General features: G+C 42.7%; 2 protein-coding genes across 3 annotated transcripts; one reads left to right on the top strand and one right to left on the bottom strand.

Annotated features, from left to right (window-relative positions):
• Positions 1 to 150: 150 nt before the first annotated feature.
• LOC117604546 (NACHT and WD repeat domain-containing protein 2) lies at positions 151 to 8,421 on the bottom strand. The gene is made up of 26 exons (XM_034324741.2): positions 8,266 to 8,421; positions 8,119 to 8,207; positions 7,787 to 7,903; positions 7,525 to 7,728; positions 7,315 to 7,459; positions 7,032 to 7,257; positions 6,772 to 6,970; positions 6,475 to 6,717; positions 6,119 to 6,316; positions 5,924 to 6,063; positions 5,263 to 5,865; positions 5,079 to 5,184; positions 4,852 to 5,024; positions 4,572 to 4,791; positions 4,301 to 4,513; positions 3,796 to 3,997; positions 3,601 to 3,724; positions 3,190 to 3,543; positions 2,835 to 3,053; positions 2,616 to 2,762; positions 2,342 to 2,547; positions 2,069 to 2,268; positions 1,828 to 1,997; positions 1,611 to 1,769; positions 1,359 to 1,548; positions 151 to 371 (listed from the first exon to the last, which is right to left on the bottom strand). The coding sequence occupies exons 1-26, from the start codon at positions 8,366 to 8,368 to the stop codon at positions 225 to 227; spliced, it is 5,097 nt and encodes a 1,698-aa protein (XP_034180632.2). The 5' UTR covers positions 8,369 to 8,421; the 3' UTR covers positions 151 to 224.
• On the top strand, positions 762 to 21,401 carry Nipped-A (Transcription-associated protein Nipped-A). 2 transcript variants are annotated; one of them, XM_034324740.2, is made up of 11 exons: positions 762 to 875; positions 8,867 to 9,046; positions 9,193 to 9,429; positions 9,503 to 9,697; positions 9,770 to 17,539; positions 17,609 to 18,967; positions 19,043 to 19,217; positions 19,294 to 19,525; positions 19,600 to 20,242; positions 20,322 to 20,535; positions 20,867 to 21,401. In XM_034324740.2, exons 2-11 carry the CDS (start codon positions 8,921 to 8,923, stop codon positions 21,208 to 21,210), a joined length of 11,295 nt encoding a protein of 3,764 aa, XP_034180631.2. In that variant the 5' UTR covers positions 762 to 875; positions 8,867 to 8,920; the 3' UTR covers positions 21,211 to 21,401. The 2 variants fall into 2 exon arrangements, with proteins under 2 accessions (XP_034180631.2, XP_034180630.2); XM_034324739.2 differs by having other exon boundaries at positions 9,130 to 9,429.
• The last annotated feature ends 79 nt before the right edge of the window (positions 21,402 to 21,480 follow it).

Here is a 21,480-nt window from a genome sequence, read left to right as displayed (position 1 = left end):
ATGATGAAACACGGAATTCGTCTCGTGCCCTTTACTTTTTGAACGCGGAGAAAAAAAAATGGAAGACAGAAAGAAAAGAAAGATTATAAAAATTAATTACACTAAAAGACACAAATAAATGTAATATAAATTCTAAAATGACTACATTTATTATTCCTACATTAAGAAGTACGTAACATTGTACTTCTAGTGATAAAATGATTTTTCACAAAATAATGCAATATTTATTCTATATTTTCATCTACTTCCTCAATCGTTTCCCCAACATTTGAATTTCTTATGATCGCACTTAATTCGTGCGTTACACGAGCGATTCGAGCAGCGGCTTTGAATTTAATAGATGCTCGTTGTTTTTCGATTTTCCTTTTCCACTGGAAAAGCAATAAATCATGTTAATTTTTTTCCAATGACAGATATGGAATTAAAAAAGAGTTCAAAAGTTGCGATATACGTCAGATAATTTAAACAAACAAAAAAAGTATTTATTTCATACTGATTTCAACAACTGTGGAAGTAATTCCCTAATTATCCACTTTGTTATTAAAATAAATAATTTGAAAATGAATGAGGAAGAGTTTGAAAGTATGCGATGGAATTAATGGTAGAGAAACGTAAAAAGGAATAAGACCAACGTTTTAATCTACCAATAGAATTAAGATGCACCTAGTAAAATAAAATGGACTGCAATAGTACATTTTTCTGCTGCAGTTGGTATGAAACTTACTAAATTCGATGCTCTCGCTTCACTAAACCAAGGGATAGAGTAAGAAAGAATGCATATCGTGGTCGAGTGTTTTGAGTGAACGTTTTGGTTTGTTGGTCTTTACTCGTGGTGTGTGTATAATTTTCTATTTTTCCTAACCAAATGAACTAAGGTAATTTTCATCGATCTTACCAAAAAATATACATTTTTTACCATTTGTTTTACGATGTACCGGCCTATACGCAATAATTGCGTTCAATTTCATTTTTGAGCGGGACATTCTTGCGACTGATATTTTGTCAAAACTCATTGTAAAAAGGGTGTTTTGAAGCGGTCCGGGTTCTGTCAAATTCACCCGCCAAGCTTAATTGATTTATAAAGCTTGATAGTAAGTTTTAAGTATTCTGATTCGACAATGCGGCAAGTGTTTATCCTAACCTATTTTGATGATTGACAAATCAGTGACGGAATTGCGTTTGAACCGATTATGTTATGCATAAATTAAATCAAAGTTCTGATTTTGTTTATAACAACTGATCTCAAACACAGTATCAGTTAAATTCCATAAGGAATACATAATATTCTTTCGTATTTATAGTTTCTATAATATCTAGTTTGTTTACTAACATACTATCGTTATCAATTGTTTACTTACATCTTCGTCACGTGATGGTAAATTTTCAATGTATTCTTTCATCTCTTCTTTATTGGGATCTGCTATGGCTAAAACAGACACACAACCATCCACTGTTCCTAAAACTATACTATTACCATCGTAAGTGCTATCTATTGCACTCAGCTCTGCTTGAACCCTATAGTTTGCTATCATCTCACAGTCTGATGATCTACAATCAAGAGACAACAAAGAATTTACACATTTTGCAAATTTAATATTTGGTGCATTTACCTAAACACACGTATAGTTTTTCTTCCACTATGATAATAGAGAACATATTCATCTGTACGATTGAACATTGATATTACAGTAAAGACACCTTCTGCCACTTTTGGAATATAGGTCTTTACCGTGCTACCTTTCTTTAGCTCCAAAAGTTCTAAGCCTCCTCTGTAACATAGATAAAGATGTTAGTATTTTATATAAAAAATTATTTTACGAAATCTACCTGCTGGGAGCATATAAGGTGTATCTCCCATCTTTGCTGATGTTTCCACTCCATTTCGGTATCGTACGGATAATCTTCTTTTTATTTATATCCAAAATAATACCTTTGTCGGATCCGATAACTCCCACCCAGTGTGGTTTATTCGGCATAGGAGTGATGCATAAAATATCCTGTTAAAACATGTGAAATATAAAGAAATATTCGGAGGAAAAATCATGCAATATTTGAACGATGTCTTTACTTTAAATCCTGGTAATTTCACGGGGATTTTACTTATTAATACACCTGTTTTTGCATTGTACATGATAACGCAATCTCTGTTGCCCTTATCAGCTGCTGGTACAATCAAATACAAATTGTCCGAAGTAATTACAATATTACGAAACGGGGTACCTGTTTGACTTCTGACTGGATACTCCAATGAGAATGTCATTGTACCATCTGTTAATTAACGTTAATATATATCATTAACGGTAATAAAATAATTCGGAAACATTTTACCGATGATCTGTACCAGGAATGGTTCTCATAAAAAGAGTAGCAGTCGTTTTCATGTTCTCTACTCCAACAGGATTCTTGGGCCTTGAAACGGTTATGAACTTGGACGAGTTTTCAATTAGCGTTAATTGTTTCACGTCTTGTTGCTCTTCCTTGAACAATACTTGTTCTGTAATCCTATTCCATATTAATACATTCCCCGATTCCGTTGAAACAATATATCTAGAAGTAGAAATAAATCAAACACTTGTCTGACTTACAAATTTCAAATTATTAACAAGATGATTCACCTGCCATCCTGCGTTATGCAGGCATGCGTTACGATCGCTCCTAAAGGACTGTCCGCTAATTTTGAGATCAATTTTCCTGTCTGCAAGTTCCAAATACCTACACAATCTCTGGTGACCGTCGCTGCTAAATTACAATCTTCTGCCAGGCTATTAATACAAATAGAAGATCGTACCAAATACATTGATATCTTATTACCAATTAAGAAGAATATTCGATACCTTATCATGTCTATTTGTAACTCGTGTCTGTCTATCACATGAACCTGCTCGAAGATGTTATTTATATTCCATACTTTAACACTTCTGTCGATGCTGGATGTTACCACGCTGTTCCAATTCCCGACAGTCAACGATTCCAGCTGAATGATCCTCGCGAAATGAGCGTCTAATGTCTTAACTAATTCTGTTGTTTCAAGACTCCAGACGTATAAATTCTTTCTACGAAGAGGATAGACAAAGGTTCGTTCAGCTTTCCTTTAACAATAGAACTACCAAACCAGTCGAAATGACTGTTTCTTATTTTAATTTATAAATTTTATCGAGGTAATTTTGTTAATTAAAATAAACCACGTACCTTACACCAGCAACAGCATAATTCTTAGTCCCACTGATCATTATCGAATTCGAATACATCATCTTTGTGCTAATGTTCCTCACTCCATTTGGCAGCATTAGAACGTATGCATCACTTTTGCTTTCTAGAAACCAAACGACGAAACCATTGGCACTGGTAGCCAGAAGCATCTCCTCTTCCCTGTCCAGTTTCAATTGCAACAGGTATTCAACGTGGTCGTTGAAAGCTCTAGGCATATCGAATACTTTTTCCCATTCGAAAGAAGTATCGTCGATCGTGTATTTCGTTACTCGATAATCATCCTTACTTGTACAGGTGTATAAAACTTTCTTATTGTTGGTCATTACCAGGACACTATAATTTATAGAATTATTCGATGATCATAATCTGAAGATTAATTCAAAGTTTTACCTGTGGAAACGCAAAGGATCTAAAGATCCTTTTCTCCTATAAGTATGCAAGAGCATACTTGTATCTTCAATGTTTCCAGACCAGAATACTATTCTGTATTCGTCCAAATTCGAATGTTCCACCCCTTTAAAAATACATTGAAAAGCTGTTCCTAGTTTTTTCGAAATTGACGATGTACTTTAATATTTCACTCACATAAAATTGGCCATTTGTTTGAATCCTCGGGATTCGTATGGGTGTCCAATAAATTTCCTCGCAGGTCGAACCTGCACCAGCCTAATTTACCGTAAACGAAGAAAAATTGATTCATCAGGTGAACCCCGCATACAGGATCTTCATTTGGTAGTGGATTATCAATGACGACGAACTCGCTGGTCAGGGTATTCAACACGACGCTCTGTTATGAAAATTGAAATACCCACAGTGAATGAGCGATGCTTTCACCCTTTATCTTACAATTTCTTTACGGAGAAATAATGGGAGAACCTTGAGGATTTCATTTTTGTCGTACCGAATGCTTCCCAGTGTAAATCGTGACCAAAAGGAAATTATTCGCGTTGAAGATTTCAATGCGTCTTTTGACTTTTGAAAAAAGAGAGCTGGAAACACCTTTCGGATACGATTTACATTAAGGATTAAAAATAATTTCGAAGTAGCGGGTGATCGTAGGGTTAATCTGTACCGATCTATCTCTAAGCACCTGGTTATTGGTGGTAAACGCAGCGGCGTATCTGTTATCAGGGCTCAGGACGAGGTTTTGCATAATTCCCTCCACGCCTGGATTAACATCCCTAGTCATGTCACTGGTGCTCAGATCCCATGTGATGAATCTATTGGATATCGAGACCACGTAACGATAATCCGACGTCAGACAGAACCCAAATACGGCGAATTGATGACCCTCCAGCGAGTACTAAAAGTCGTTCCACGGATTAGGGGAATATTTCGATCGAGAAAATTTATCGAGTTACTTTGAGCGGTCCTCCGGGGGTGTGTAAACAGTGATAAACAGGAAGCAGAGCGCAATCCTTAGACCCGTCGTTATCGCACGCTCGTAGCAGCATTTTCACGTTCACGTTTCCACCGATTTCCGGTAGCAATCGACCGATCAATTGAGGGGCGAGCATGTCGGGATGCGAGCCCAAAATTGCACCTCCTAATCTGAGCGCGTCAGCGACCAGCATCAGTTCCCTACGATGAATCACATACACGTTAAGGATCTCTAAGGTGCTGTTAAGCGAAGAATATCACCTGACGATGCTCTGATTATCAATGAAACTGCAGCCGTCCTCAAAATCTGATAGCACCGCCTGAAGCGGACAGGAACTCAGCTTGGCGTGGAGCCATTCATAATTGAACAGAACGTTTTCAAAGAGATCGTCGAAACGACGCGATCTGACCAGATGGAAAGGTAACTCGCCAAACTAGGAATTACAAATCAGTTATCAAATCGAAAGTAATTTTCAAAGTTTATGTACCTTTCTTAAATTGTATCTAGTAATAGTGCCCTCTTTCGAGTAAAACGCCAGGGGTTGCTCGGGCACTTTTCTATCCGCCACGCCTTCTTTATCCGCCAGGTTAAACCTAGAATTTCAATTTTCAACATTGAACTCTAATCTTCAGAGTTCTTTAGAAAAATAAACAGCATCGTTCTTCGATTACCGGTGTCTCTGAATCTCAGTGTATTTGAAAGGTTTAGGACGTCCACCTCCCCAGATGCCAAGATAATAATCAGCGATCATCGAATGAAAGTACATCGCCATGTTCATGTTTTTAAAGTACCTCTCTTTGGCTGTATCTCTGAATTGCCTGTGGTACCAATTAAGAACACTGACACCGTCAGCTTCCCTCTCGCTCAGATAATTCGGCAAATCGTTCCTTATTCTGGTCCAAAGCAACGGAGGAATTCTTCTGACGGGGGGTAAATGATACTGATACACATCGTCCAGCACCTTGTCATCCAACGAAATCAGATCCTCCAGCTCGGATTCGGATAAACCTGACTTAGCAGCTGTTATATAAGCTAACGCATGGAACACCAAGATCTTCCCATGTTGCTTTTCAATCCTTTCGAACAGCATCATAATACTGTCCATCACGGTGCAAGCCAAATGAGTATCCGCCGGTTTCGTGTAACTTCTCCACCTGCAGATCTCCGCGAATACGAGCTTCACGAAAATCGGCAAGGAACACTTCGATATAGCGTTCGCTACCAAACGCCATTGATAATTGTTCAAGTCTCTGCGAGCTGTTTTCATCCACATCCTGTGGAAATTATTTCCTAAATAATTTTTTAATTATTTCTTCGAATTAATTGATTTACCGTATCACTTCCATAGCTAGATCTTCGCCCAAAGCAACGACCTCGATGAAGTTCTCCTCGTTGTCGATCATTCTTCTCAATAATTGATAGTCTCTAGATATCACCGGATTCGATTCCTCCGCTGCGCAGGATAGGATCATCTGAAAGAAATTTGAAAATTTCATTCAACTGATAGATGTACCTTTAACTTCGTACCTTGCAATTTGTCGGTAGTCTGGTAGGTAACCACGACAATTTGTTTCCCTGCACTCCGGTTAACTGATCGACGCTGTCCAGGAATAATAGGATCGGTTGTTCGGCGGTGGCTAGAGTGAGCAAATATTTAAAGTAGGCTGTCAGTGGCACTAAATCGTCGGGAATCTCTTCGAAGGGTAACATGAAGTTGTAGGAGATCTAGGACAGATAATATCTCTATTACAAAGATATCGAAGAAAGTGATTTAGCAATGAGGACATTTTCGTGGTTGGATGAAAAAGTGATTTGAATGTATTTTCCGAAAAAAGTTGTTCTCATTGGTAAATTACTTTTCAATTCGAAACATTATAAGACACCTGTTGACAAATGGAGATCAAAGTGGGTGTCAGGGCGCTGCTATCAGGTGTTGTCCCAAGAAATCGAATTATGTTGATCGGCTTTTTACCGGTTAGCCACACGCTGCTGGTCAATCCTGCACTTTTTGCTAATAACGAAGTCTTTCCACAACCTCCTTCTCCGTACAAGACCAAAGGTTTATCACTGTCTCCCATCATGTATTCTTTGATGTTCTCCAAAGTATCTTCTCGCCCATAGAACACCTGGAAGATTATCATTCAACATTCTCTTTGTCACAATTGAACAATTTCATTTACCTTTACTGAATTATTGCAAGCATGTAAGTGTTGCAACATTTCTGTTATAATCTGCCCTTGGGCAGAACTGTCCTCCTTTCTCATTGCACGATCCACCAGCTTCAGTATGTTTCTATAAAAGTGTGTAATAAAGTGTTGAAGGTACTCGCTGTGCGTTTCTGGATCTAAACCTTCCCGACCGATCCATTCCACCGTGTATCTGAGAAAAATTTCGTAATTAAATTAGTCGTGTAATTAGCTCTTCTCACGAGAGAAATTACCTTTGCAAATTGGTACTTTCGATCTTTTCCGGAAGCCTTTCGTCCCTCAAGTTCGCTAATAGTTTGGAAGCTTCGTTATCCAAACTTCGATTGGCGATGTCCAAAAACAAGCTGGCTTTTCTTAGATTTTGTAGATTTATATTGTTTATGTATCGTATGTACGCTAGACAGTGATTTTTGGTATTCTTCACGTTTAGGACACCATTGATTACTTCCCTCTCAGTGACTGTTTAATTAATTCACTAGTATTATAATATGTTTTGTTCTTGTTTAATTTGCTCACCTGACATGAAATAATTATGCATCGTGTCCTTGTCGAATTTTCCAGCATTGTACAAAGATTGTGCACCCTTCCTGAACAGTTTCTGCATCTTCACCATGGTGTCCCACCAGATGGCCTGGTCTTCCTGCTGCAGCTTCGGTATTCTCTAAATTTCATAAACATTTTTTAATGATCGAGTGTTAAAATATTTTATTTGACAGTTTTAATTACTTTGTTATTGAAATTTTTCAAGATCGACGATATTGGTTGCAGGATACTCGTCGCTGGCACGGCATTGCTATCCTTTTTGTACCATTTATCTAATAGACTAACATCCATTCCTTGACTTTCCAGCTCTGTTCGCAACATTTCCAATTCGGAGCTTCGAACGTACGTTGGTATAGGACGATAGCCGTATTTTTGTCCAAGGAATACCTACCAAAATTGTGTTTAATGTATAAAAATTAACGCGTTTAAATGTTAAATTATTTACCACGAAATTCGGTCCCATTGAGAGTCTCTGACAATTTTCTATTTCTCTCATGCACAATTCTGTAGTCATATGATCGTCTGTGGCTTCGTCCCTGACACCCCATCTCATATCAACTACCTGTAATCGTAATTTTTAAAACACTAATTTTTATTCATAAGTCATCAGGTGTGATTCGTTACGTTGAACAATTAAAGTTTGGAAAATGTTTCGTTCGTGCCACGACTTGGTACCTGGTACCAAGAAATCAATTTTCTCTTCAAGGTCGATTAATCCTGCTTATATATCTACCCTGATATATGTGCAATATCTTTCGTAATAATTGTTAATTTTACCTGAAACTCTAATCCATGCTTTTCCCTGCAATAATCCTTAATCTTCGGGTAACATTGGGCCATCAATGTGTTTCGCTCCATCGCCGTATCTGAAACGAAACATCGGTTATTTTGGAAAAAAGAATTCAGAGTTCGAGTTCTACTTACCGGTGAAAGTGGAACTTGTGAATATTCGAACGATTTTAGAGCTGACAGCAGGCAAGGACTTTAAAGATCCTGCAAAGATCGAATCGATAGTAGCTTCATCCATCTTTATCTGATTCCCGAATTTTCAAAAAAGAATTTTTCATAAAAATTGCATCAGGTTAGCAGTAGCATTGCAAAGGTACTGAGATCGTGTTCAGAATATCCTGAGCATTTATAGGGTGTGGATATATATTCATATGTGACCAACATCTTTATGTGTACCCCCTCTAACTACACGATTCAATCAGTTGATTTTACCCTTATTTTTTATTCAAAAATTGTAATCATCAGTTTCATAAGAACAATGGGGAATGATGATTGTTAATTAATGAAACGTGTAATAATTTTCAAACATTAGCTAAAGTGGATCATAAAGAACACCTAAGTATTTTAAGTGGTTGCTAGGGGTTGTTTACTCGGGTCAAATGGTATCTCATCGATTTCGAGAGAGCTATACAGATTCTCTTATGCAATTCTAAGAAAATGAGTGAAATTAATTCTTCTCTAAACAGTGAATTTAATAATTAACAATCAACGATGATTTCATTGGAATTTTGTTTAGGTTTTCTAATGGACCAGACGTAGCATAAATCGAAATTTTGATTGAACAATCAAAATGGCACCACCGGATCCAGTTACGCAGATGAACACGTACAGATCGTACGTGACCATGTTGGCCGATCCAGTTTCAAAAGATGAGTTGAAACTGAAGGCAGCTCAAGAATTGTCGGAGAATTTTGAGGTATCCGTCCAATCGCTGACACGTTTAAACAATTTATTCTTTTTACAACGACTAAACTGATCAATGATCTTTCTTGCCTATAGGTCATCATGTGCTCCTCGCAATATCCGGCATTTCTTGACCACATGATGAAAATTTTTTTAAAGATACTTCAAGAGGGTGAACCGCACTTCATCTCCGAGTACAACATTCAACAAGTTAGAAAGCTGATTTTAGAAATGATACATAGGCTGCCCAGTAACGATTACCTACGCCCTTACGTGAAACAGATTTTAAGTTTGATGTCGAAGTTATTGGAAACCGACAACGAGGAGAACGTGTTGGTCTGTCTGAGGATCATCATCGAGTTGCATAAACAGTACAAACCAACTTTTAATCCAGAAGTAAGTAATCTTATTTCAACCCTTCTTATATATTTTCAACAGAATATTAATTGAATTTTTACCTTGTTTATAGATACAGTATTTTTTGCAATTCGTTAAATCGGTGTACAGTGAGTTACCAAAGAACTTGCCAAAAATATTCGAACCTAGACCTCCGTTGAGAGTGAAAGATCTATCAGAAATAAACATAGATGCACTTTTAAAAGAGACATTCACGATTACGGCTATTCAAAGCGAAAAGAAAGCTGCAGACGGCACTGTTGTTACAGTAAGTACCATTCAAAGAAAATCATAGCTGAAAGAAAATTACAGAAATAACTATAGCCACTATATTTTTCAGTACAATCTTATTCCAAAGGCAGTACTGTCACTGAAGGTGCTTCAAGAGTTACCAATCATCGTAGTACTTATGAACCAACTGTACAAGCAAAACGTGCACCAAGATGTGTCCGATTTCATTCCTCTGGTGATAACAACGATAACTCTTCAACCAAGTCCTCAGCACCGCGCATCCCCTGGTTTTAACAAAGAGGTTTTCGTCGATTTCATGGGTGCTCAGATCAAAACGTTGTCCTTTTTAGCGTACGTGATCAGGGTGTATCAAGACGTCGTTTCTCAACACAGTTCGTTGTTAGTGAAAGGTATACTCGGACTGTTTACCCTGTGCCCAATGGAAGTGGCACACTTACGGAAAGAATTGGTGATCGCTTCGAGACATATCCTGGCGACCGATCTTCGAAACAAATTCATACCGCACATGGAGTGCTTCTTCGACGAGGACATCTTCATAGGTCGTGGTTGGACCACTCACGAGAGTCTCAGACCTCTAGCTTACTCAACTCTCGCTGATTTGGTTCATCATGTCAGATTATTGTTGCCATTGAGCGACGTCTCCAGAGCTGTGCATCTCTACAGCAAGAATTTACTCGATCAGAGCCTTCCAACAGCCGTGCAGATGGTCTCCTGCAAGCTTTTGATGAACCTGGTGGATACAGTCAGGCAGAGGTCTGACGCAGAGAACAGCAGCCAAGGCAGGGAGCTGTTGATGCGTATCCTCTTGGTGTTTGTATTAAAATTCAAAACGATCGCGAAGATCTACATACCGATTCTCCGGAACAAAGCTAAGCAGATGACGCCTCCTGGGACAGACGTGAAAACAGAGGATGTGAAGCCGGTTATTCCAGATTTAAACGAGGATAAGGAAACAGGGAAATCGAAATTCGGTTTCCCTTCCTCTCAAGCGATGAGCTACAACGTGGCCGACTACAGGAATTTAGTTAAGAGTCTGGTTCACGGTGCGAAAGCTATCACTGCGAATTGTATAAACAGCAAGACCGGCGAGGTGACGCAGTCTAATCAGTTTCAACCGAAGGAGACGTTGGTTTATATCAAATTAGTTAAATGGGCATTGCCAGCTTTGGATATCTACACGATAGGTCCTCCGACTCTCGGTGCGATCCCTCAACCGGGTAGACCGGCGCAATCTCAGACGATCAGAACGCGAGAGGAGAAGGAGGTTCTCGAGTTATTCGGTAACGTGTTCACCCAGATGAATCCACAAACATTCCAGGAGATATTTTCGACCTCGATCGACTATATGGTCGAGAGGATCTTCAAGAACTGCGCGTTGCAAATCATTGGAAGTGCCTTCCTGTCCAGTCCTACGATATCGTCTACGTTCGCCACGATCTTGGTGGAATATTTATTAGAAAGAATGGGAGATATGGGTTCCAACGTGGAGAGGAGCAATTTGTACCTAAGGCTGTTTAAACTCGTATTCGGTAGCGTGTCTCTTTTCCCAGCTGACAACGAGCATATGTTAAGGCCGCACTTGAATCAGATCGTCAATCGAGCCATAGAGTTAGCCATGTCCGCTAAAGAACCTTATAATTATTTCCTCTTATTAAGAGCACTGTTCAGATCAATCGGAGGTGGTTCTCATGATCTTTTGTATCAGGAGTTTCTACCTCTGCTGCCGAACATGTTGGAAGGTTTGAACAGGTTACAATCTGGTTTGCATAGGCAACACATGAAGGATCTTTTCGTCGAATTGTGCCTGACAGTTCCGGTGAGGCTGAGCTCTCTTCTACCGTACCTTCCGATGCTGATGGATCCTCTGGTTTCCGCGTTGAACGGAAGTTACTGTTTAGTCAGCCAAGGATTGCGCACTCTGGAGTTGTGCGTGGACAATCTTCAGCCCGATTTCCTCTACGAGCACATACAACCGGTGCGAGCCGATCTGATGCAAGCTCTTTGGAGAACTCTTCACAATCCGACGGATCAGGCTCACGTAGCCTTTCGAGTGTTGGGTAAATTCGGCGGAGGAAATCGGAAGATGATGATCGAACCGCAGAAATTGGAGTACAACGATCGAGAGACCAACTCGCCGGCTGTCGTTGTATATTTTCAAGAACCCACGAAACCGATCGATTTCCCGGTAGAGAGGGTCATCGAGACCGCGTTCAACGCTTTGAAATCGAACAGCACCGACTCGTTTTATCGTAGACAGTGTTGGGAGGTGATCAGTTGTTACCTAGCCGCTTCGCTACGATTGGACGACAACAATGCGATTCTTCATAAATTATTTATGCATCCGACTTTCAAAGAAGGCAAAATCTCGCACCAGCAAGGCCCTCATTACAAGTGTCCGGACGCTGTGGCGAGGAACGTTCAGCAAACAGCGTTGACCGGATTATTTGTAGCCGCTGAGATCAAAGAGCTGAGGCATTCAGTGTTGGGCACAGTCGTGTCGATCGTCAGACACTACACTATGGTGGCGATCGCTCAGCAAGCTGGTCCGTTTTGTCTTACCGGGAGACAGATTCGTATGCAGGGTCAAGATCCTCTGGTGTTGATCGACGCTCTGGCGGTGATCATGGGCCACGAGGAGAAAGAACTGTACAAATCTGGTCATCTGGCTCTGGTCTTGATCCTCGAGACGGCGACTAACATTCTCGGTTCGAAGGAACGAGCCTGTCAACTACCTCTGATGGAGTACTTGGCTGAAAAGATGTGTTCCCTTTGCTACGAACGTGCTTGGTACGCGAAACTTGGCGGCTGCATAGCGATCAAGTTTCTTTTCGAACGAATGGCGACCAAGTGGGTGTTGAATCACCTGTTCGTTTTCCTGAAGGCATTGATGTTCGTGATGATGGATCTAACAGAGGAGGTGTCGAACGGCGCTATAGACATGGCCAAGGCCAACTTGGAGAAGATGCTGAGAGTTTGCGTGAACCCTGGGATTCAAGATGGAAATACGGAATTGATAGAAGCGCAAAACAAAAGTTTATACGAAGTGACACACGAATTGGTGAGACAGGTAACGTCTCCTCACACCTTGGTGCGGGAACAGGCTATGGCCTCGCTGCGATTGCTGGCTGAAATACAAAATAAAACCGTGACGGAAGTGATGGAACCGCACAAAGAAGTTCTAGCCGATATGATCCCACCGAAGAAACATTTGCTTAGGCACCAACCGGCGAACGCTCAGATAGGTCTGATGGATGGAAACACGTTTTGCACCACGCTTAATCCGCGGCTTTTCACCATCGATTTGACTGTCATAGAGCACAAAGTGTTCTTCCAGGAGCTGCTGACTCTCAGCGAGGCAGAGGATGCCAATCTGAATAAATTGCCTTGCTACAAATCCGTCTCGAATCTCATACCGCTGAGGAAATCAGCGTTAAGAGCGCTGGCTGCTTGCCATTACATCGTCGCCTGTCGAGAGAAGATCTTCGGCGTTCTCTACAAAGCATTGGAGAAACCAAACGCGGAACTGCAAGAGGCGGCCTTCGAGTGCATGCAAAAATTCATCGCTGGTTATCAAATCGATATGGAGTCCGTCCACGCGATCATGCGACCGATGCTCCTAACTTTGGGCGATCATAGGAACTTGAGCCTGAACTGTGTGAAACGACTGTCGTACTTGACTCAGCTGTTCCCTAGCACGTTTAGTATTACTCTCTGCGAACAGTTGTTGCAGCATTTGAAGAAACTGTTGGAGAATTTAATACAAGCGCACAAAGGTATATCCAAGTCTGGGGAGAACGAGCAGAAGATAGCAACCATCATAGGGATCTTTCACGAAATTCCTGCGGCTACTCCGAAATTCATCGACGTTCTCTGCAGGCTCGTTTTGCAGACAGAAAAATCTCTGATGGTCGAAGTGTCCAGCCCTTTTCGGATTCCTCTGATGAAATTCTTGCTCCGATACCCTACGGAGACTCTGAATCTCTTCTTACACGACAATAACATCAAAGATCAGCAATGGAGCAGGTACTTGGAGTTTCTTATCAAACAAAAGGAAGGGAAACCTATTCGAGACGTGTTGCACAACAGCACGGCGAGATTGATCACGATGTTGCTCGCGCATTCTCAGACCAATTCGAATCTGACTCACAACGAGAAGAGCGAGCTTCAGCATCAAGCGATCAAGATCATCTCCATTCTGATCAAGTTCGATGAACAATGGCTGTCGACCCAGACACAGTTAGTAGGTGCATTAAAACAGATTTGGTGCAATGATGAATATCAAGCGTTGCATAAGAAGGTGGAAAGTGTGGATTATTGTCATTGGAAGGAACCCAAGCTGATCGTGAAGATTCTGTTGCATTACTTCAGACACCACCCAAACGACATAGATTTATTGTTTCAGTTATTAAGAGCAACCTGTGACAGATTTATCCCGGATTTTCAATTCATGCGAGACTTCCTGGAGCATACGGTAGCACAAGAATACACAGTCGAATGGAAACGAAGCGCCTTCTTTAGATTCGTCGATCACTTTCCCACTAATAATTTATCGCAAGAGCTGAAGGCGAACGTGTTGCAATTAATTGTTATTCCTTGCTTCGCTGTCAGCTTCGAAAGAGGAGAAGGCACGAAACTGGTCGGCGGCGCACCGATGCCTTACCAAGACAACCCTGAGAACGTAGTGTCCGTGTTCATCAGTAAAATCATCGATCCTGATAATCCTTTTGGCTCAGCCGACTGCGTTCGCATATCTTTGCTCCAGTTCTCCTGTCTGCTGGTCGAGCAAGCCTCTCAGCACATCCACGACGTCAGTAACAAAAGACAGGGTAACAAATTACGCAGACTGATGACCTTTGCCTGGCCTTGTCTCCTGGGAAAAAACTGCGTCGATCCTACAACCAGGTACCACGGTCACCTGCTTCTTAGTCACATAATCGCCAAGTTTGCCATTCACAAGAGAATAGTTCTGCAAGTTTTCCATAGCTTATTGAAGGCGCACGCGTTGGATGCGAGAAACGTAGTGAGGCAAGCTTTGGAGATCCTAACTCCAGCCATGCCGGTGAGAATGGAGGATGGCAACACGATGCTGACCCACTGGACCAAGAAGATCATCGTGGAGGAAGGACATTCCATGCAACAATTGTTCCACATCCTCCAGTTAGTCGTCAGACACTACAAAGTCTACTATCCTGTCAGGCATCACTTGGTCCAACACATAGTGAACTCCATTCAGAGGCTAGGATTCAGTCCGACCGCGACGATAGAACACAGACGGCTGGCCGTGGAATTAGCGGAAGTGATCATCAAGTGGGAGTTGCACCGAATCAAGGACGAGGTCGAAAGCGCGGAATCCGGAGGGAATAAAACTTCTACGGGATCGATGAAGCGACCGATGAACGATGATCCAACGGGACAGAAACGGATGACCACTCAAGGAGCCACGGGTAGCTCGACCGTTCCTGTGATCATGCCCAGGATAGAGCCAGGATCTACGAAACCGATCGAACGCGCTCACGCAGACGCGATTCTGAATTTCCTACTTCGACTGGCTTGCCAGGTGAACGACGTGACGACGATTCACGGTAATCCTGGCGAACAATTATCAAGAAGATGCGTGGCTCTGTTGAAGATGGCTCTGAAGCCTGACGTCTGGCCGCAATCCTGCGATCTCAAGTTAGCTTGGTTAGATAAAGTGTTAGCTAGTGTCGATAGTGCTCAACCGAACTACGGCAACATCTCCACGGCTCTGGAGGTGTTGACGTTTCTTCTAGGTGTGATGAAGAGGGAGCAAATATTGGCTAGCTTCAAACCACTGCAACGCGGTATCGGTGCTTGCATAGCAAGCAGCAATACCAAAGTTATTCGCTTAGTTCACGGACTGTTGTCCCGTTTGATGACTATTTTTCCAGCCGAACCTACCTCGTCCACGGTTGCGTCCAAGTACGAAGAACTGGACACCTTGTACACCACCGTTGGCAAATTTATAGTCGATGGATTGGCGACGTACGAAAAGAACACCACTGCCACACCAAGTTCGTTGTTTGGAACGTTGATGATGCTGAAGGCTGCATGTACGAACAATCAAAGCTACATCGATCGACTGATCACACCGTTTATGAGAGTCCTTCACAGGATGGCTAAAGATCATTTGCATTCTACTCAAACAGAGGCGAATCCGGTTGGCAGTGAATTGTTGATCCTGAGTTTGGATCTTGTGAAGAATCGAGTGGTAGTGATGGGAGTGGAGATGCGAAAATCATTCATTGGCTCGATTCTCGTTGGCTTAATTGAGAAGACTCAAGATATAAAAGTGATGAAAGCGATTACTAAAATGCTCGAGGAATGGATGAAGAATAAGAATCCTATTGCAATAAATCAGGCGCCTAGTCTGAGAGAAAAATCGATCCTACTGGTCAAGATGATGCAGTATGTAGAGAAACGTTTCCCTGATGACTTAGAACTGAACAGGCAATTTTTGGAATTGGTCAATTACATCTACAGGGATGAGACCTTGAAGTCGTCCGAATTGACGTCGAAATTGGAACCGGCCTTTCTCTCGGGTTTGAGATGCGTTCAGCCTCAGATACGAACGAAATTCTTTGAGGTATTCGATGGATCGATGAGGAGACGTCTTCACGACAGACTTTTGTACATTATTTGCAGCCAGAGCTGGGATGCGATCGGTCCTCACTATTGGATCAAGCAGTGTATCGAGCTGCTGCTCGTCACTGCGAATTCGACCACTCAGATACAAATGTCTAACCAGGATACCTTGTTACCGAGCGTAACGTCTGTGATAAACATGGCAGACAGCGAAGAGCATAAGAACTTCATGATATACAGTTCCGTAAAGGAAGAACCTCAGGACATTTCCGAAGGAACCGACGTTAAGGACGAAATTTTAGATATGGACCTGTCTAACGTCGATTCGGCCACTGTTCCCGAAGAGATCATCACCACCGGGAAGGCGACCTTAACGCAGTTGATCGCGAAGCAAGGAGAATTCATCGACTATGCCAAGAAAATTAGAACGGAACAATTATTACTAGCCACGGCGCAACTTTGCCACATGGACACGAATTTAGCTGAACGCGTTTGGCTGGACACCTTTCCTCGAATCTGGAGCATCCTGGACGAACATCAGCACAACACGTTAATCACAGAAGTGGTGCCGTTTATTTGCAGTGGTACTCATGTCATTCAGAAAGATTGCCACCCAAGTGCGATCGCTACCTTCGTCGAGGCGATATCTCATTGCAATCCTCCAGTACCAATGAGGCCAGCTTTAATGAAGTACCTAGGCAGATCGCACAATCTTTGGCACAGAATGACACTGAGTCTCGAGCAAATGGCATTCGACAATGGAAACAATCAATTCAAGATCAAGAGAGAGTCCGACTGCTACGATTTCGAGCCTGACAACAGCCCTCATGCTGAGATTTTAGACTCTTTGTCGGATATGTACTCGTTGCTATGCGAGGAGGACATGTGGTCTGGCCTTTGGCAGAAACACGCCCATTACAAAGAAACTCTGCAAGCTACTGCGCTTGAACAACAAGGATTCTTTGAACAAGCACAAGGAGCTTACGACGTGGCGATGACAAAGTTCAAACAAGACTACGTCTCTACACCGGCTCCTTTCAAGATACAACGCGAGGCTATGCTGTGGGAACAACACTGGATAAGGTGCGCCAAGGAACTGAATCAATGGGACTTGTTATTGGACTATGGTAGCAAAAAGACAGAGAAGAATCCATTTTTGATTCTCGAGAGCTCTTGGCGCATTCCTAATTGGACGATGATGAAGGAAGCCCTGGCCCAAGTGGAGCACAACTGTCCAAAGGAAATGGCTTGGAAGGTAAAGTATATTTATCTCATTTCAGACGATTTCGTACAATGTTTTTTTAAATATATAAAATGATGTCAGGTGAACTTGTACCGTGGTTTCCTGGCGATATGCAACAGCGAGGACCAACACTTGAGCGCTGTCGAACGATACGTGGAGTTGGCATCCGGTCTCTGCATGCGTGAATGGCGCAGGTTGCCTCAGATCGTGAGCCACGTGCACTTGCCATTACTTCAGGCCGCCCAGCAGATCATGGAACTGCAAGAGGCGATGCAGATCCATCAAGGTCTGTTGCATGGAAGAAGCACGTCGTTGCACGATATGAAGGCCATTGTGAAGACGTGGCGAAATCGATTGCCCGTGATTGCCGACGATTTGAGTCACTGGTCGGACATCTTCACCTGGCGACAGCATCATTATACCTTCATCTCGAGCCACTACGATTCTCAGCAAGATCAAACCACCAATCATTCGATGCTTGGCGTACACGCGTCCGTCCAAGCGATCATCCATTTCGGCAAGATAGCCAGGAAGCATAATCTCTGCGGCGTTTGCTTAGACTCCTTATCTAGGATCTACACGATACCCAGCGTTCCCATCGTCGACTGCTTCCAGAAGATCAGGCAACAGGTCAAGTGTTACCTGCAAATGGCATCGGTCGGCGGCAAGAACGAACTGCAGGAAGGCCTCGAAGTGATCGAATCGACGAACCTTCGATACTTTACCAAGGAGATGACCGCAGAGTTCTACGCGCTTAAGGGTATGCTGTTGTCCCAGATAGGTCGGTCCGACGACGCTAACAAAGCCTTCTCGGCTGCTGTACAATTACACGACACCCTGGTGAAAGCCTGGGCACTTTGGGGCGATTATTTGGAACACATCTTCACCCGCGATGCTCGCCAGATATCCATCGGTATATCGGCGATCACCTGCTTCCTTCACGCGTGCAGACACCAAAACGAGTCCAAGTCCAGAAAGTATCTGGCAAAAGTATTATGGTTGCTCACCTACGACGACGACAAGTCTTCCTTGATGGACGCCGTCGACAAATACGCAGTGGGTGTTCCACCGATCCAGTGGTTACCTTGGATACCTCAGCTGTTGATGTGTTTGGTCAGACACGAGGGCAACGTGATATTGAATTTATTGAGTCAAGTCGGAAGGATGTTCCCGCAGGCGGTTTATTTCTCTATCAGAACTCTGTATCTGACGCTGAAGATCGAGCAACGCGAAAGGTACAAGAGCGCGGAGTTGGCTGCTGGAAAGAATCAGGAAGGCGTGGAAGGTCGAGGGGCTGCAGGGAACGTGCAGCAGCAAGGTGTACCTGAAACGGGACCAATTCGAGCCACACCGCCTATGTGGAGGTGCTCGAAAATTATGCATATGCAGAGGGACATTCATCCTACTATTTTGTCTAGTTTAGAGGGTATCGTAGATCAGGTTAGTATAAATCATCATTTTTTCTTCGATAATCCATGATATAAATATGTACAATCTAAAACCACCACATTGTAGATGGTGTGGTTCCGAGAAACATGGTACGAAGAAGTGCTGAGACAATTGAGGCAAGGTCTGGCGAAATGTTACGCGATAGCTTTTGAAAATCGTGGTGCAGTGAGCGAGGCAACCATAACTCCTCACACGCTGAACTTTGTGAAGAAGCTGGTGTCGACGTTCGGCATAGGAATCGGTGAGTTCGAACAAATGATTGTTCAAGTGTTCATTTATTAAGAGAAATCGATAAAGACGAGTTTTCTAAATCGTAGAAAATATATCCTCGTCTCAAAATGTGAACAACACGTTTGGCTCAGCGGCTTCAGAATCCTTGGCGCGCAGGGCTCAAGCTACCGTTCAGGATCCCGTCTTCCAGAAGATGAAGGGACAGTTCACCAGCGATTTCGATTTCACCGTGCCCGGGGCGAGGTTGCTACACAATTTGATCAGCAAGCTGAAGAAGTGGATCAAGATACTCGAGGGGAAGACGAAGCAGTTGCCAAAGTAAGAAATGTCCTCCTGAAAATATTTCCAATCTTATTAAAAGCTGTTTCTAATGAATCAAATGTTTCAAACAGGTCCTTTTTAATCGAGGAAAAGTGTCGATTCCTGAGCAATTTCAGCCTGAAGACCGCCGAGGTGGAACTCCCGGGAGAATTTCTGTTACCCAAACACTCTCATTACTACGTCAGGATAGCCAGATTCATGCCAAGGGTCGAAGTTGTTCAGCGACACAACACTGCAGCCAGGAGGTTGCGTATTCGTGGTCACAACGGTCGTTTGTACCCTTATTTGGTCGTGAACGATGCCGGACTCGGTGATGCGAGACGCGAAGAGCGTGTCCTGCAGTTGTTACGAATGTTGAATCATTACCTGGCTAAACAGAAAGAGACCTCGAGACGATTCTTGCACTTCACCGTGCCTCGAGTCGTCGCGGTCTCCCCGCAGATGCGACTGGTCGAGGACAACCCAGCTTCGGTTTCTCTCTTGGACATATACAAACAGGGTTGCGCGAAGTTGGGTATTGAACACGACGCGCCTATCGCCAGGTACTACGATAGACTAGCAACGGTGCAAGCAAGAGGAGCGCAAGCGAGTCATCAAGTTCTAAGGGACATCCTTAAAGAGGTACAAACGACGATGGTTTCCAAGACCATGCTGAAGGATTGGGCGGTGAAGACCTTCCCGGGTGCGACAGACTACTGGACCTTTAGGAAAATGGTAAACTTAAATACAATGATTGATCCAAGTATAGTTACACGTTATCTATACAATATAAATTATTTCATTTATTTAACAGTTCACCTTGCAATTGTCTCTGGCTTGCTTCGCCGAGTACGTCCTCCACTTAACTAGATTAAACCCAGACATGATGTACGTGCATCAGGACTCGGGTCTCATCAACATCGCTTACTTCAAGTTCGATGTCGATGACACGTCCGGTGAGCTGGATGCCAACAGGCCAGTGCCGTTCCGATTGACACCGAATATTCTTGAATTTCTCACGAGTACAGGTTCGTATAATTCGTATTAACACGTTAAGCGCCCAGCCTGTTTTGCTTGCCGTTCCGTTTAGGCCAGCGGTTTCCAACCTGGGAGGCGCCAAAAAGTTCAGGTTTTTATTCAAATCTTTATTATTTAAAGCGTGTCTGTATTGTTACATCTATTGAAAAAATAAAAGGCAGGGAGGCGCGGAAAAAATTTCGTTTTCGGGGAGGCCAATCCTTAAGGACCTTGAGGTCCCTATATAGGGACCGGCGTGGCGTTTAACGTGTTAACTTCACAGTGATTAGAAATATACGAGGAAACATGGAATATACTTAGAAAAGAAATTATCATTACCAGGTGTTTCTGGACCATTGACTGCCAGTGCCATTGCTACAGCTCGATGCTTAGTGCAACCGTCCTTCAAAGTGCATACGATCCTCCGTGCGATCTTGCGAGACGAAGTGATCGCGGATCATAACAAGAAACAGGAGGACGCAGAAAATGCGTCCCAAACTCCGACAGACATGAAAGGCGAGCTTCTGATAACGATGGTCACTCGTGCAGTGAACGCGATCGTTGGCAGGCTGAATTCTTTGGCCAATTTCGATGGAACCGACAGCAAAGTCAGTACTCTCGTTGCCGCAGCCAATAGTCATGATAATCTGTGCAGAATGGACCCGTCTTGGCACCCGTGGTTATAGACGTATCTTTTAATAGGCCTACTTGTGCTTCCAATAGCAATTAAATGCAAGGAAAGTCAGTGGGTGTGGGTGATTTCCACGGTCTGTGCAAAATCTGTATTAATGTAGATTTCATACGGAGAACACCTACATTCATTGATATTCTTCGAATTTGAGATCTTTCGACACACACATCCTTTTTTTTTCTTCTATCCAAATGCTTCGTTCTTGTGTAATTTTGATCGAAAAGAATGAATTGTAATTCGTGTAAATAATTACGTGTAAACGTAA

Source organism: Osmia lignaria, chromosome 7, assembly GCF_051020975.1.
Source record: "Osmia lignaria lignaria isolate PbOS001 chromosome 7, iyOsmLign1, whole genome shotgun sequence".
Classification (NCBI taxonomy): Eukaryota; Metazoa; Arthropoda; class Insecta; order Hymenoptera; family Megachilidae; genus Osmia; species Osmia lignaria.
The sequence above is the reverse complement of the archived record's forward strand: the minus strand, read 5'-3'. Positions and strand labels throughout refer to the sequence as shown.